At 46.3% G+C, this 16956-nt stretch overlaps 1 protein-coding gene and 1 long non-coding RNA gene across 2 annotated transcripts in view; both read left to right on the top strand.

Annotated features, from left to right (window-relative positions):
• The window catches only part of LOC137349200 (zinc finger protein 229-like), a gene marked incomplete at its 5' end in the record, with an annotated part of 33815 nt that extends 26940 nt beyond the window's left edge, over window positions 1-6875 (top strand). Inside the window, one exon of the mRNA XM_068014637.1 lies at window positions 5344-6875. Coding sequence (XP_067870738.1) covers window positions 5344-5887 — 544 coding nt within the window. The remainder of the gene's footprint in view (window positions 1-5343) is intronic.
• Window positions 1394-5194, top strand: LOC137349201 (uncharacterized). The gene is made up of 3 exons (XR_010969282.1): window positions 1394-1479; window positions 2049-2169; window positions 4865-5194. It is a non-coding gene; the product is annotated as an uncharacterized lncRNA (long non-coding RNA).
• Window positions 6876-16956: the final 10081 nt, after the last annotated feature.

Below are 16956 nucleotides of genomic sequence, written 5' to 3'. Positions count from 1 at the left end.
TGATAATTTCCATGCAATAAAATGGGAAATGAACAGATTTTACAAACATTAATCAGTGGCTCTGATAAATAGTCCCTATTACCGTGTAACATCCCTATGGTTGTAAAACAACAGATCCTCTGGCTCAGAAAGAGCCAAATATTGGTAGAACTACTAGGAATATCATATAAACAGGAATTACTTGTACAATTCATGTTTGTTATATCACAGGCATTTATTTTAGTCAATGTTTTGCAGCTGATTGCTGGAATAAATTTGCCTGGGAGACAATCTTAATAACCAGTGTTTCCCACCTTCCAGTTTTCTTTCCACTGCTCCTTCATTCAGCCATGGTTGTTTCTCGCTTCTATCTTTCCTTATTATTTATTCACTCTCCTTTTTCTTAATCTGTTTCCCATCTGCATCCACCCCAACTCTTCAGATTTTGTTCTCAAAGTTGGTAAGGATGTAAGAAGTGCCATGCAGCATGATATATACGATTACAGGTGGTGGGGTACGGGGCAGAGAGATTACTGAGCACAATGCAATATTTCCAACTGTTTAACATCAGAAAATGAGCCGTGGATCTTCTATGTTGCAGGAAGTATCCCTTCTTAAGGATTCCTACCCGAAATATTAACCATGAAAATAGGTTCATAAGAGAACTTCAGACCATCTAGTCATGAGATGTTTGGCGAGCTGATTCTTGGTGCCAGTCTGTTGTAAAGTGATGGACGAGTGAGATTTAAACTGGGCAGCATTTCGAAATTCAGCAAACTTTTACATCTGCTGCATCTGCATCAAACAAAGAGACAATATGGAAACAAATATTCCATATTTCCACATCATTCTTAAGATGCTACTTTGCAATTTGCGATTCTGCATTTTTTCTGTAACACTGTCCTTACATTAACAACACTTCAAAAGTACTGCATTGGCTGGAAAGCGCTTTGGGGTGTCCTGAGGTCATGAAAGAAACCATAAAATGCAAATCTTTCTTTCTGAACGAACCCAGAGATGGAATTCTGAAATGTATCTACACCTTTCAGTCTCTAACTCTCTCTCTCTCTCTGTCTGTATGTGTGTGTGTCTCTGTCTGTTTCCATCTCTCTGTCTGCCTTTGTCTCTCTCGCGGCCAGCTGCAGATATGAAGAAGTGGTCACCGTCTTCACTCGCAAGGCGCATGCTCCAAATGCTCTGCCACAATGCACTCTGCGGACTCGGGACTTAACGCCCCCCCGCCAGCGACCTCTCACCTCACTGGTAATTGACGGCAGTTCCGGGCCAATAGCACAAGAGGACGGCCACACCCACTCCCTGCCGCGAGCCCCGCCCCTCACTCGCTCCGATTGCTTGGAGGACTCACGGTCCTCCAGTCCCGCCCCCTGGCTTCCTATGGGTCCGCAGCTGCCGTCAATCAGTCCGGGCGCTGGCGCTGGGCGAGTCGGATCCGCAGCGGGTGAGAAACTGCGGAGTGCAGGAGAGGAACGGAGCTGGCGGGTGAGCGGGGAGCCTTCAGGAACACCCGGTGTAGGCCTCGACACCCGCAATAAGAAGCTCCCGGTCCCCTGTTTGCACCGAGTGGAACGGCAACTGCGCGGCTTCTACCGGTGAAAGGCCCGGGACTAACGGCCGCCAGATTTCCAGCTCTCTTGCAGGAATTAGGGATTAATAAATTGTCACATCAAAGGACAAAACTTTAAAGGAAACTGAGCTCAGTTATAAAGGGGCCTGGGGGAGGGAGGAACCATTTGGGACACAACACAGGGCAGGAGGACCCCCCCACCCTCATCCCTGGTTCCACAAAGACTCCCCCTTGGACTGGGCCACACCTGGGCAGGGCTGGCTCAAGGTGCAGGAAGCTGCTAGGCTGAGCTGTGGACTGGGACGAGTGGGGGGTTTGACTGACAGGCCTGGGGAGGGGGATATCAGGGCAGGCACACACACTGCTCCCCCTTTTCCTCCAGCGGAGTATTTGCGGATTGGAAATTCAAACCAAGAAAATATTTGTCTCTTCTGAATTTCTATCCTGGACTGACATTGATGGCTTTTGCGAACTCCTTTTACAGGGGCTTAGAAAGGGAGGATTTGCAGACAGAAACTCAACCCAAGCATTCCATCAAGGACTGACAGAGGTAATCGATTCATCAGGACCTGAATATCATCGGCTTTGAAAGTGGAAGGAAAAAGGTTTGTCTGTTCTGTCTGTCGGAAAAGATTTCAGGTAACAGTGTGATTGGAAAAACACTGAGATACACACAACCTGAAGTACTGTGTTCAGTTCTGGGCACCACATAATAGGAAGGATATATTGGCCTTGGAGGGAGTGCAGTGTCGATTTAACTAAATTATACCTGGACTCCAATTACGAGGAGAGATTACACAAATTAGTCAAAGTCAGTACAACACAGAAGGAGGACATTCAGCTTTTTGATTCCATGCCAGTTCTCTGTAGAACAATCCAGTCCCATTCCCCAGCTCTATCCCCGTACTTCTACAGGTTTATTTCCCTCAAGTGTCCATCCAATTTTCTTTTGAAATCATTGATCGTTTCTGCTTCAACCACCCTCTTAGGCAATGAGTTCCAGGTCATTGACACTAACTGTGTAAAAAAAAAAAGTTCTTCCTCACATCCTTTCTGTATCTCTTGCCCAAAACCTTAATCTGTGTCTCCTAGTCCTTGTACCATCAGCTAATGGGAAAAACTTTTCCTTGTCTACCTTGTCTAAACCTGACGTAATTTTGAACACCTCTATCAGATCTCCCCCTCAATCTCCTTTGCTCCAGGGAGAACAACCCCAGCTTCTCCAACCTAACCATGTAGCTAAATACCCTCATCACTGAAACCATTCTGGTAAATGTCGTCTGCATCCTCTGAAGGAACTTCACATCCTTCCTAAAGTGTGGAAACCGGAACAGGCCCCAATATTCTAGTTGCGGCTGAGCGAGAACTTTATAAAGGTTCAGTGTAACTTCCCTGCTTTTGCATCCAATACCTCTATTTATAAAGCCAAATACTTTGCTAACTACTTTCTCAATATCTCCTGCGACCTTCAATGATCTATGGACATGAAACCCCAGGTCCCTCTGTCCCTGCACACTCCTTAGAACTGTGCCATTAAGTACATATTGCCTACCCCTATCCCTTCTGCTAAAATGGATCACCTCATTATGAGGGTTGTATTCCCTGGAATTGAGAAGATTAAGGCTTAATTTGATCCAAGTTTACAAAATATTAATTGGAACAGATAAGGTTGGTTGAGAGAAATTATTTCCCTCGGTTGGGGAACCCAGTACTAGGGGCCATAGTCAAAAACTTAGAGCCTGAACTTTCATTAATCCACCCCAGGCCCTGTAAACCCAAGCATTAATCCACCCCTGGACCCTGTAAAGCAGAGCATTAATCCACCCCTGGACCCTGTAAAGCAGAGCATTAATCCACCCCTGGACCCTGTAAAGCCGAGCATTAATCCACCCCTGGACCTTTGCTGGTGTTTATAATCCACATGTTCCTTCTCCCAGTCTAATTCCCTTGTCCCACCCTGACTCCATATCCCTCTATTCCCTTCTCCTTCATAAATGTATTGAGCCTCCCCTTAAACACATCATTGCTATCTGCTTCAACCAGTCCTCGTGGCAGTGAGTTCCACATTCTCACCACTTTTGAGTAGAGAAATTCTTCCTAAGTTCTCTATTTGACCTGTTAATGTCTGTCTTATATTGCTGCCCCAGTGATCTGACTCACTGATAATTTTAAAGACCTCGATCAGATCTCCTCCTAGTCTTCTCTTTTCCAGACAAGGGAGCCCCAGCCTGCTCAATCTTGCTGGATAGTAGCATCCTCTCTGGTGACATCTTTGTAAATCTATTCTGCACTTTCTTCAGTGCTTCAATATTTTTTTAATATGGAGACCAGAACAGTCCATCTAAGCGAGGTTCTCTATAAATTTAACATTCCCTCCTTGCTGGTGCATTGTATTCCTCTAGAAAAGAACATCAGATCTTTCTTTGCTCTCTTATCGACTTATATTGCCCTTTTTAGTGATTTATGTGGCTCTGTTCCCAGATTTCTTTGCTTCCCTGCTCCATTTAATTTCTGACATTCTAACCAATAACTGGCCTCCTTATCCCTCCTCCCAAAATGAACCAGCTCACATTTCACTATGTTGAATTTCATTTCCCATTTATCTGTTCAGTCTGCCGGCCTGTTTATGTCTTCCTGGATTTCAGTGCAGTCTCCACATTATTAGTTCTACCACCCAATTTAGTGTCATCTGCAAATTGTGAAAACACATCTAGTTCCTGAGTCCAAATGTGGGTAAAGAACAGAGTTCCCAGTGTACTTTGCACCACAGTTGATGTCTTGGCACTCTGGTATCTCTATAATTTATTTAATAATTTTCTTCATTGGCTCTCCAGCCCCAATCTCAATGGGATGACATGTAATGAATCATCCATTCAGCAATTGGAGCTTTCAATGGCAGATTAATTACCCAGGATCCCCCGTGGGTCAGAAAGTCCTCTATCAATGACTACAGGAGCCCAATGTGCTTTTGGCTTCTTTTAGTTTGATTGGACCATATGTTCCAGATCATGATCCAGAACCAGAAGTAATTTTGAAAGAAGCAATGACAACATGAGGAAAAACCTTTTCATAGAGCGAGTGGTGAGGATCTGGAATGCACTGCCTGAGAGTTTGACGAAGACAGATTCAATTGAGGCCTTCAAAAGAGAACTAGATAATTATCGGACAAGAAAAAATTGTCAGGTCTACGGCGAACAGGCAGGGGTGTGGTACCAAAAAATTTCCATAGAAACTAGAATTGTCTGTTCTGAATTTCTATCCTGGACTGATCGTGATGACTTTTGTCAACTCATTTTGCAGGGTATTAGAAGGTGAGGATTGGCAGACGGGAAACTCAAAACAAACCTCTCACCAAGATCTGACTCAATTCATCAGGACCTGAATATCATTGACCTTTGAATGTGAGAGTGTTCCAGTGCACTGACTGTGGAAAGGGCTTTAACCAGTTACACAGCTTGAGGACACGTCACACCATTCACAGTGGAGAGAAACCAGACACGTGTTGTGTGTGGACGAGGCTTCAACTGATTATCCAACCTGGAGAGACATAATGACACCCTCATTACGGAGAACCCGTGGAAATGTGGGGACTGTGGGAAGGGATTCAAGTATCCATCCCGGCTGGAAATTCATCGACGCACACACACTGGGGAGAGCCCATTCACCTGCTCTGTCTGTGGGAAGGGATTCATTCAGTCATACCATCTCCTGAGACACCAACTTGTTCACTCTGATAAGAGATGTTTTGTATGTTCTGAATGTGAGAAGAACTTTAAAAGTAAAGATGACCTGCTGACACACCAACACACTCACACTGGGGAGAGACCGTACACTTGCTCTGTGTGCACGAAGGGATTCACTTGCTCATCCAACCTGCTGGCACACCGGCATGTTCACACTGGGGAGAGGCCGTTCACCTGTTCCTTATGTGGGAAGGGATTCACTTGCTCCTCCAACCTCCTGACACACCAGCGAGTTCACACTGGGGACAGGCCTTTCACCTGCTCCATCTGTGGGAAGGGATTCACTCAGTCGTCCACCCTGCTGAGACACCAGCGAGTTCACACTGGGGAGAGGCCATTCACCTGCTCTGTGTGTGGGGAGGGATTCACTCGGTCATCCACCCTGCTAACACACCAGCGAGTTCACACTCGGGAGAGACCATTCACCTGCTTCGTGTGTGGGAAGGGATTCACTCAGTCCTCCACCCTGCTGAAACACCAGCGAGTTCACACTGGGGAGAGGCCGTTCACCTGCTCCGAGTGTGGGAAGGGATTCACTCAGTCATCAAACCTTCTGAGACACCAGCGAGTTCACAAGTGATTACAGGGGTTGGATTCTGCTGTTATTGCTGCTGTTAATCACATCTGGGACTGAACCATGTTCATTCTGTTGGAGTTTGTTTCTGCTGATATTAATGATCCTCCACCTGCGCTGAGGTTTCATATTCTGGATCAATAGCAAATAAATGAGCTTTGTTTCCAACACACAGTGTGTCGAGTATTTGTTTCCTCCAGGATAAGAAGAGAGTAAATGAAATCCTGTTCTCGACTGCTCCATTTCTGGGCCTGGTCTCCTCTCTCGAAGAAAGACTTGTATTTTTTTCAGGCCTTTATGACATCAGGCCATCTCCAAGCACTTTACAACCAATGAAATTCTATTGAACTGCAGCCACTGTTGTAATGCAGGAAATGTGACAGCCAATTTGCACACAGCAAGCTCCCACAGACAGCAATGTGATAATGTCCAGTTAATCAGTTTTAGTGATGTTGATTAGGTGATGAATATTGACCAAGACTCTGGGGAGATCTCCTCTGCTCTTCAGAATGACATCAATGGATCTTTTATACCCTTCAGCTGAAGATGTCATCGGAAAGATGGGACCTGTAACAATGCAGCACCCTCTCAGTACTGCAGTGGAATATCAGCCTAGATTTTATGCTCAAGTCTCTGGAGGTGGATTTGAACCCACAACCTACTGACTCAGTGATGAGAATGTAACCACTGAGCTACAACTAACACCTCATCTTCTGTCTAAATCTCCAATTTATTTCAGTTCTTGTACCTTTGTTATTCTCATGGACAAGTCTCAACTCCCCAGAATGCAGCTCCTTGCCTTGGTATCCAGGGAACATGGGAACATAGGATCAGGAGTGGGCCAGTCAGCCCATCGAGCCTGCTCCACCCTTCAATATGATCATGGCTGATCATCCACTTCAATGCCTTTTTCCCACACTATCCTCATATCCCTTTATGTCATTTGTATTTAGAAATCTGTCAATCTCTGCTTTAAACATATTCAATGACTGAACTTCCACAGCCCTCTGCGGTAGAGAATTCCAAAGATTCACAACCCTCTGAGTAAAGATGTTTCTCCTCGTCTCGGTCCTAAGTGGCTTCCCCCTTATTTTGAAATTGTGTCCCCTGGTTCTAGACTCCCCAACCAGGGGAAACATCTTACCTGCATCTAACCTGTCTATCCCTTTAAGTATTTTCTCGGTTTCAATGAGATCACCTTTCATTCTTCGAACCTCTAGAGGATACAGGGCCAGTTTCCCAATCTCTCTTCATAAGACAGTCCTGCCATCCTGGGAACAAGTTTGGTGAATCTTCATTGTACTCCCTCTATGGCAATAATATCCTTCCTACAGTAAAGGGACCTAAACTGCACGCAATGCTCCAAGTGCAGTGTAACCAAGGTCCTATACAATTGAAGCAAGACTTAACTACACCTGTACTCAAATCCTCTTGTGATAAACATACCTTTAGCCTTCCTAATTGCTTGCTGCACCTGCATGTTAGCTTTCAGTGACTTATTGACAAGGACACCCAGGTCCCTTTGTCCATCTACACTTTCTAATCTCTTACCATTTAAGAAATACTCTGCACATCTCTTCCTCCTACCAAAGTGGATGACCTCACATTTTTCCACATTATATTCTATCTGCCACGTTCTTAACCACTTACTAAGTCTCTCCAAATCCCCCTGAAGCTGCTTTGAATTTTTCTCACAACACACATTCCCACCTAGTTTTGTGTCATACGTGAACTTGGAAATACTACATTTGGTCCACACATCCAAATCATTGATATATATTGTGAACAGCTGGGGCCCAAGCACTGATCCCTGCGGTACCTCACTAGTTACAGCCTGCCAACGTAAGAATGACCCGTTTATTCCTACTCTCTGCTTTCTACCTGTAAACCAATCCTTTACCCATGCCTGAATGTTACCTCCTATCCCATGTACTTTATTTTTGCTAACCTCCTGTGAGGGACTTTATCAAAAGCCTTCTGAAAAGGAATGGGTAACACACACACTCTGTATCTAACCCATTTTTTTCAAGGTGGCCTAAAAAGGGCCCAGGCCCCTTTTATTTATTTTTGTCGTGGGGCCTTTATTCCTCAGGCCCCCTTATATATATTTTATATAAATGACTTTATTAAAATAAAATAAATAAAATGAAAACTGAAAATGCCAGTTTTGGCGTTTATGATGCACTCCAGCCCCTGCATTGCCCACCGGGCGAGGAAGGCCTCAAGCGAACCAGTGGAAGTCACATGTTCCTTCTCCAGGGACACCCGGGCACAAATCTAACCTTGGACGAAGGGCAGGCAATCAGGGTGGACAGACCCCTGATGGCCTGCTGCCTGGACCTGTGAATTGCCACCTTAGCCAGGCCCAGGAGCAGACCGACGAAATCCTCCTCCCGGCCCACCCCCCTCTGCACCGGGTGCCCAAATATCAGGAGCATGGTGCTGAAGTTCAATCAAAACTTGAGGAGCCGCCCTCTTATACACTTAAAGAGGGGCTGCAAGCTCACACATTCCGTATAAACATGGAACACGGACCTAACCAAGCCGCAGAAATTACAGGCGGCCTGGGAGTCCATGAACCTACTTAAGTCTATTGCACGGGACCGTCCTGTTCAGCACCCTCCAGTCCAGCTTCTTGATATAAAAGGGGAGGACTCACCATATAGAGACCTTCACTGGGGTTTGCCCTCGCCACCAGATGGCATGTCCTGATGGCCGATGAGGACGAGGAAGTGGAGAGTGTGCAGGAGCAGCCCCTCTTGGAACTGTCCTCCACGTGGTGTGGAATGGTACAGAGGGCATTTCTGAGAGGGGCTTGGGTTGTGTGGGACCGGCTCCCAAGGAGGGTTTCAGGCCTGCATCCAATGAGCAGTTCCGGCCGAGCCAGGGCCAGCTCTCCACACTCCTGAGCCCCCACATCACCCGCAGTGAGGGGTGTCGCAGAGGCTTTGACTACTCCTCCAACCCGTCGTTCCATCCCCAGAACTGACTCCCTGACAGCCGGGGCCCTCTCCTCTGCCAGGAGAGGAGCATCCTGACTGGAGGCGACCATGTTCCAGCCTCTTCCCTGGATGGATCCAGACAGAACAATGGACCAAAATGGAGGATCATAGGCCAGCAGCTCAACAAGCTGCTTACGGACCCACTGGCATTTACCAGCGAGTAGAGGGTGAAACGCGATCCAAATCTTCCAGGATCTGGATCCGCGACCTCGTGTATGTGCCTCAGGAGCCTAGGAGCTGCATGTCCTTCCATGCGCCCTTCTTCACTTAGTACTCCTGCCACAGGGCTGGGTCTGTCACAGCCTGGCCATGTTGTGCACCTCCCTCTCCAGGCACTTATCTCGGCCTCCTGCCTCTTGGTTGACACCTTCGCATACTCCTGACTGGAGGCACATGTGAATCTTGCCCACATCGCAACACAGCCTCAAAGTACTCATACCTTGAGTACTGTGTGCAGTTCTGGTCACCTCATTACAGAAAGGATGTAATTTCACTAGAGAGGGTACAGAGGAGATTTACGAGGATGTTGTTAGGACTGGAAAAATGCAGCTATGAGGAAAGATTGGATAGGCTGGCTTGTTCTCCTTGGAACGGAGAAGGCTGAGGGGAGATCTGATTGAAATGTACAACATTTTGAGGGGCATGGACAGAGTGGAGGTGAAGGGCCTATTTACCTTAGCAGACAGGTCAGTGACGAGGGGGCATAGATATAAAGTGATTGGTAGAAAAATTAGAAGGGAGATGAGGAAAAACCATTTCACCTAGAGGGTGCTGGGGGCCTGGAACTCACTGCCTGAAAGAGTGGTTGAGGCAGAAACGGTCAACTCATTCAAAAGGAATGCATCTCAAGTGCCATAATCTGCAGGGCTCCGGACCAAATGCTGGAAGATGGGATTAGAATAGGTGGATCATTTTTCAGCCGGCAGAGACACAATGGGCCGAGCAGCCTCTTTCTGTGCCTTAAAATTTCTATGATTCTAAAGAGGGGAAGCCCCCCCTGCTTCCTTCTCCAGTCGGCCCAGAATCAATGGAACAAGTCCTGAAATCGCTCGTCTTCCAGCAGCTGGTTGTTAAAGTGCCAATATGCAGACTCTGCCTGACTGCAGAGCGGAGTGAGCTCTGCCCACACCAGATGGTGGTCCGAGCACAGCACCAGCCGCATGGAGGCCACTGAGATGCTGGAGACATATGCCTGTGTAATGTAGAAGTGACCCTCCTCCTCCAGACATCCAAGTGAAGACATTGAAATTGTTATGAAGATTCCACCAGATCCCCTCCAAGTCAAGGGAGCTGGTCATTTCCCTCAACTTCTCCAATGACAATTGGCCGCGATGGGAACCAGAGCAATCCCTCACCTCGAGGGTACAGTTAAAATCCCCCTCCCCAAGGATAATTTACTCACCACTATCGATAGAGCTCAAGAGAATGGAGACTTCTTTAAAGAAGTGCGCTTGTAACGTGCCAGACCTGGGCACAAACATGTTCACAAAGTGGAGCGTCATGTAACCCAGGCAAACAGTGAGGTGCAGCAAGTGGCCTGGCACAAGCTCCTTGACCTCCAAGATCTCCAGCTGAAAAGTCGGGGCTAACAAGCTAACCACCTCACCAGAAATAGGGGTGAGATGACTCATGTAGACCCCACCCTGTCACTCCAGAAGACAGGTGGCTTCGTCCCCCAGAATGGTGTGGGTTTCCTGCAGAACGTTCACCACATATCTCCCTTCCCTGAGGACTGAGAGATTGTGAAATCTGCGGAGAGTCCGCCTGCTATCGTCGATGTTGAGGCTGGCTATGGTTATCTTCATGTAAAAAATACTTTGATCCCGTCACCATCACTCACTGTGAGGAGTGATCAGAAGTGCACCTCGCCTTACACACTCTCAGTAATGCATTGAGGAAGGCTTTGAACTGGTGCTTCACAACCAGTTTCACAACTGCACCCTGCCCTCCTTCCTGGTCATCAGGTGCGAGGCGCTCACGTTGTTGCTGTACATGGCGCACGTCTGGCCCACACCCCACTCCTGCGCTGTGGCGGTCACCCGAGCCATTTTCCGCTTCATCTGGGGATCCAAAATGGACCAGGTTCGGAGGGACACGATGTTCAAACCTCTGGATAAGGGTGGGAAAAATGTACCCAACATCGTCCTCATCCTGATGACTACCTTTGTGTGTGGCTGCATCAAGCTGTGTGTAGACCTCCAGTACGCAAACTCCAAGTGTCACTACGTGCTGAGGTTCTATCTGTCCCCGGTGTTGCGAAGGATGGGGCTGGTCACATTGCCGCGGAACGCTTCATCCAGTTGGATCGTGCCGTACCACCCATCCTTCGTGGGAAAGTTTCTGCTGGAAAACACCTTTGACCACCAATCCATCAGGCAGTGGTCTGCACGGAATGTCCGCAAGGCCCTACAGGAAAAGGAGATGGTGGATCCGGTCGGATGGTTCCCCGAGCAGACTGCCAAAGTCATTTGGCGAAATGCTTCATCACCAAACAAGTACCAAGATAAAAGCAAAATACTGCGGATGCTGGAAATCTGAAACAAAAACAAGAAATGCTGGATTCACTCAGCAGGTCTGGCAGCATCTGTGGAAAGAGAAGTAGAGTTAACGTTTCGGGTCAGTGACCCTTCTTCGGAACTGACAAATATTAGAAAAGTCACAGATTATAAACAAGTGAGGTGGGGGTTGGGCAAGAGATAACAAAGGAGAAGGTGCAGATTGGACCAGGCCACATAGCTGACCAAAAGGTCACGGAGCAAAGGCAAACAATATGTTAATGGTGTGTTGAAAGACAAAGCATTAGTACAGAATAGGTGTGAATAGACTGAATATTGAACATCAGCAAGTGCAAACCTGAAGAAAAACAACCTGAAAAAAACAGTGGGTAAGCAAACTGAACAAACTAAGATGAAATGAAATAAATGCAAAAAAAGATTGTAAAAAATGTAAAAAGGAATGCAAAAAAAAGGGAAGAAAAAATAACTAAAAATGACTAAAAATGAAAGTAAAGTGGGGGGCTGTCATGCTCTGAAATTATTGAACTCAATGTTCAGTCCGGCAGGCTGTAGTGTGCCTAATCGGTAGATGAGATGCTGTTCCTCGAGCTTGCGTTGATGTTCACTGGAACACTGCAGCAATCCCAGGACAGAGATGTGAGCATGAGAGCAGGGGGGAGTGTTGAAATGGCAAGTAACCGGAAGCTCAGGGTCCTGCTTGCGGACTGAGCGGAGATGTTCCGCAAAGCGGTCACCCAGTCTGCGCTTGGTCTCCCCAATGTAGAGGAGACCACACTGTGAGCAGCGAATACAGTATACTACATTGAAAGAAGTACAAGTAAATCGCTGCTTCACCTGAAAGGAGTGTTTGGGGCCTGGGATAGTGAGGAGAGAGGAGGTAAATGGGCAGGTATTACACCTCCTGCGATTGCAAGGGAAGGTGCCCTGGGACGGGGACGAGGTGGTGGGGGTAATGGAGGAGTGGACCAAGGTGTCGCGGAGGGAACGATCCCTTCGGAATGCTGACAGGGGAAGGGAGGGGAAGATGCGACTGGTAGTGGCATCACGCTGGAGGTGGCGAAAATGGCGGAGGATGATCCTTTGGATATGGAGGCTGGTGGGATGAAAAGTGAGGACAAGGGGAACCCTGTCACGGTTCTGGGAGGGAGGGGAAGGGGTGAGGGTAGAGGTGCGGGGAATGGGTCGGACACGGTTGAGGGCCCTGTCAACCACAGTGGGGGGAAATCCTCGGTTGAGGAAAAAGGAGGTCATATCAGAAGCACCGTCATGGAAGGTAGCATCATCAGAGCAGATGCGTCGGAGACGGAGAAACTGGGAGAATGGAATGGAGTCCTTACAGGAGGTAGGGTGTGAAGAAGTGTAGTCGAGGTAGCTGTGGGAGTCAGTGGGCTCATAATGGATATTGGTAGACAACCTATCCCCAGAGATGGAGACAGAGAAGTCGAGGAAGGGAAGGGAAGTGTCAGAGATGGACCATGTAAAGGTGAGAGAAGGGTGGAAATTGGAAGCAAAGTTGATAAAGTTTTCTAGTTCGGGGCGGGAGCAGGAAACGGCACCAATACAGTCATCAATGTACCGGAAAAAGAGTTGGGGGAGGGGGCCTGAGTAGGACTGGAACAAAGAATGCTCGACATATCCCACAAAAAGACAGGCATAACTAGGACCCATGCGGGTACCCATAGCGACACCTTTTACTTGAAGGAAATGCATGGAGTTGAAGGAGAAGTTGTTCAATGTGAGAACAAGTTCAGCCAGGCGGAGGAGGGTGTTGGTGGATGGGGACTGGTTGGGCCTCTGTTCCAGGAAGAAGCGGAGAGCCCTCAAACCATCCTGGTGGGGGATGGAGGTGTAGAGCGATTGGACGTCCCTTCCCCTGTCAGCATTCCGAAGGGATCGTTCCCTCCGCGACACCTTGGTCCACTCCTCCATTACCCCCACCACCTCGTCCCCGTCCCAGGGCACCTTCCCTTGCAATCGCAGGAGGTGTAATACCTGCCCATTTACCTCCTCTCTCCTCACTATCCCAGGCCCCAAACACTCCTTTCAGGTGAAGCAGCGATTTACTTGTACTTCTTTCAATGTAGTATACTGTATTCGCTGCTCACAGTGTGGTCTCCTCTACATTGGGGAGACCAAGCGCAGACTGGGTGACCGCTTTGCGGAACATCTCCGCTCAGTCCGCAAGCAGGACCCTGAGCTTCCGGTTGCTTGCCATTTCAACACTCCCCCCTGCTCTCATGCTCACATCTCTGTCCTGGGATTGCTGCAGTGTTCCAGTGAACATCAACGCAAGCTCGAGGAACAGCATCTCATCTACCGATTAGGCACACTACAGCCTGCCGGACTGAACATTGAGTTCAATAATTTCAGAGCATGACAGCCCCCCACTTTACTTTCATTTTTAGTCATTTTTAGTTATTTTTTCTTCCCTTTTTTTTGCATTCCTTTTTACATTTTTTACAATCTTTTTTTGCATTTATTTCATTTCATCTTAGTTTGTTCAGTTTGCTTACCCACTGTTTTTTTCAGGTTGTTTTTCTTCAGGTTTGCACTTGCTGATGTTCAATATTCAGTCTATTCACACCTATTCTGTACTAATGCTTTGTCTTTCAACACACCATTAACATATCGTTTGCCTTTGCTCCGTGACCTTTTGGTCAGCTATGTGGCCTGGTCCAATCTGCACCTTCTCCTTTGTTATCTCTTGCCCAACCCCCACCTCACTTGTTTATAATCTGTGACTTTTCTAATATTTGTCAGTTCCGAAGAAGGGTCACTGACCCGAAACGTTAACTCTGCTTCTCTTTCCACAGATGCTGCCAGACCTGCTGAGTGAATCCAGCATTTCTTGTTTTTGTTTCATTGGAAACTCTAATCAGATCAGGGGAAAGGACAGTGTTTGTTGTTAACCACAATATAAGCTGAAACCAGAGTGAGTAATAGAATGGATTAGAATATAATGTGTGATGTTTATACCTATAATTGTAAAACTATAAGAAATAACAGAATGAACAGCAGACAGAATAGTTTAAGGATAATGAGAAAATTACTGAAGAAACGTAACTGCTGGGAACCAGGGAATGTGTCCTTGAAAATGACAGATTAGAGAAGTTTCAGCTGTCTTTTCCTCACTTCTTGTCAAAACCCAACAGCGAAGACTGTCATCGTCCTGTAGTTATTTTTTTTCTGAGAATGAGTGGTTTGCCTTTAAGGTTTGCAGGATCAGTATTGTTTTAAGAACCAGCACGCCTCAGGAGTTATAGGAAGGTGCATTTTCGTTGCCTTAGAAACAGCCATTTGGAGACTGCGATTCAAAGGGTGCATTCTCGTCACCATAGAAAAAGCCACTGGGAGCGAGTCTCATGTGATACATTTGTTACAATTCAGTTTTGAACTGGATTTTTAGTTGAAGACAGTTTGTTCTAACAGAACACGGACGCAGCTGTGGTGACAGCACCTGGAAAAAGAGCTCACAACCATTTAAACTGAAGGGAAAGGATTTTAGTCTGTTTATTATTATCTCTCAAAGTTTAAAAAAAAAAGTCAAGCCAAAACAGAGATCTCTGACAATTTGAAATGAAGAAAGGGAAGTTAGGCTGTGACAATCTTTTATTCCTCAAAAACTCTAAAGACAGCTTGATTCCATTGAAAGTGTTTGCAAGTTTGCAAGTCGTTCATTGTTGAAATTCACTGGAGAAGGAAAGCAAGAAGTTAGACTTTGAACCGTTCTACTGTGGAAGAGCCCTTTTCCCGCATCAGATGACTGTGAGGACTTCAAGTAACACTGGACTGTACATTTACAAGGACTCTATTTTTTTCTATTTAAAATGTTGTTCATATCTTCATAGTGTTTAAGAATTTAGTTTTTCTAATTAAAGAGTTAATTTTTTGATTTAGAGACATTTGGCTTGGTTAGTCTCATTCGGGCGGGGGGTGGGGGGTGGTTAATATATTGTACAATTTGGCTGGGTCTTTCTTTAATTTGGAAAGTTTTAAATGATAGCCGATCTGTGGAGTGGCAGGATTGAATTAATAGTGCATTGATCCCACCACAATCAGAATCATATATTTTGATTGGGGGCTTTGACAGGAGCAGTCGGTTGTAACAAAGAGAAAGAAGAGTCAGGTGCCAGAGCTGGATCACTACAGGGTATAAAAGTGAGGGGATACTGATGTAAGGGGGCTGTGGGGTCTGGAGGCACTGGAGATCTAGCTCAGGGTGCCAGAGGTTTCATCCAGTGGGCTGACCTTGTTCAAGTGACCGTGGACATGCGAGACTTGCATGTTTACTCTGATTGATGGATCAATATACGATATAGTAGAGGGCAGAGAATCTGCTCAGCTTATATTTCTTAGTAAGTATTGAAGATGCTGACACTGGACATCTGTAGCTATTAACAATGTGGTCATCACTCACAAGACCAGAATTTGTTGTCAATCCCTTTGATATGGTGGTGAGCCACCTTGTTAAACTTCTGCAGTGCACGAACAGTGATGTTGGGAAGGGATTTCCAGGATATTGATTCAGCGACAATGACGGAACAGTGATCTGTTTCCAAGTAAGTATGGTGTGTGGCTTGGAGGGGAACTCGCAGTTTATGATGTTCCCATGTACCTGCTACCCTTGTTGTTCTAGGTGGCAGAGGTTGGGGTTTGGAAAGTGCTTTCGAAGGAGTCTTGGCAAGTTGCTACAGCGTATCTTATAGATGGTTCACACTGCTGCTACTGTGCACTTGTGGTGGAGAGAGTGAATATGTAAGGTTGTGGATGGTGTGCCAATCAAGCGGCTGCTTTCTCCTGGATGATGTCAAGCTTCTTGAATGTTGTTGAAGCTGCACTCATCCAGGCAAATAGTGAATAAACACTCATTTGCCAGCAAGCTCACAACTGACTTCTCGGGTTGGATTCTTCTGCTTTTGCTGTAGTTAATCACATCCAGGACTGAACCATGTTCATTCTGATAGAATTTAATTGCCCTGCTGTTAATAACTCTGTAAATGGGCTGGAGTTTAATATTCTGATATCTGTCAAATGAATTCATGTTGTTTCGAAGGCACACTTTGTCAGGTCTTTAATTTCCCCAGGAGAAGAGGAGACTAATCGATGTCCTGTTACCCACTTTTCTATTTTCTCCTTTCTGGCTCTAGATTATTTCAGCTCTTTTCCTTTCAGTTACTCTCATGGACAGGTCCCAGCTCCTCATCCCTTCCAGAGAGCCTCTCCTAGCCTTGGTATTCAGTAACATTCGCATGATCAATAAATGCAAAACACAGTCTGTTCATCACTTTCAGATACTGGAATTATTGTTTTTCCACAGCATCTCTCTCATCTTCGATGTGTGAATCGAGGATCATGCCTGAAAGCTTGGTTTTATATGTTAATCTACTCAAGAAATGTACTTAACAGGAGACTTTTAGTTGTTGAGACACTCTGAAGGAGCCAACGTTATAAACCCACAGTTAAATCTGTGGGCATTAGTTTAAAATTAAATTGGGATTTATATTGTGGCAATTCTGTACATTTCTGGATAAATCAGCATTTCTGCTGCACTCAAGTC

Source organism: Heterodontus francisci, chromosome 34 (genome assembly GCF_036365525.1).
Source record: "Heterodontus francisci isolate sHetFra1 chromosome 34, sHetFra1.hap1, whole genome shotgun sequence".
In the NCBI taxonomy this organism is placed as follows: domain Eukaryota; kingdom Metazoa; phylum Chordata; class Chondrichthyes; order Heterodontiformes; family Heterodontidae; genus Heterodontus; species Heterodontus francisci.
This window is presented reverse-complemented; position numbering and strand designations above follow the sequence as displayed.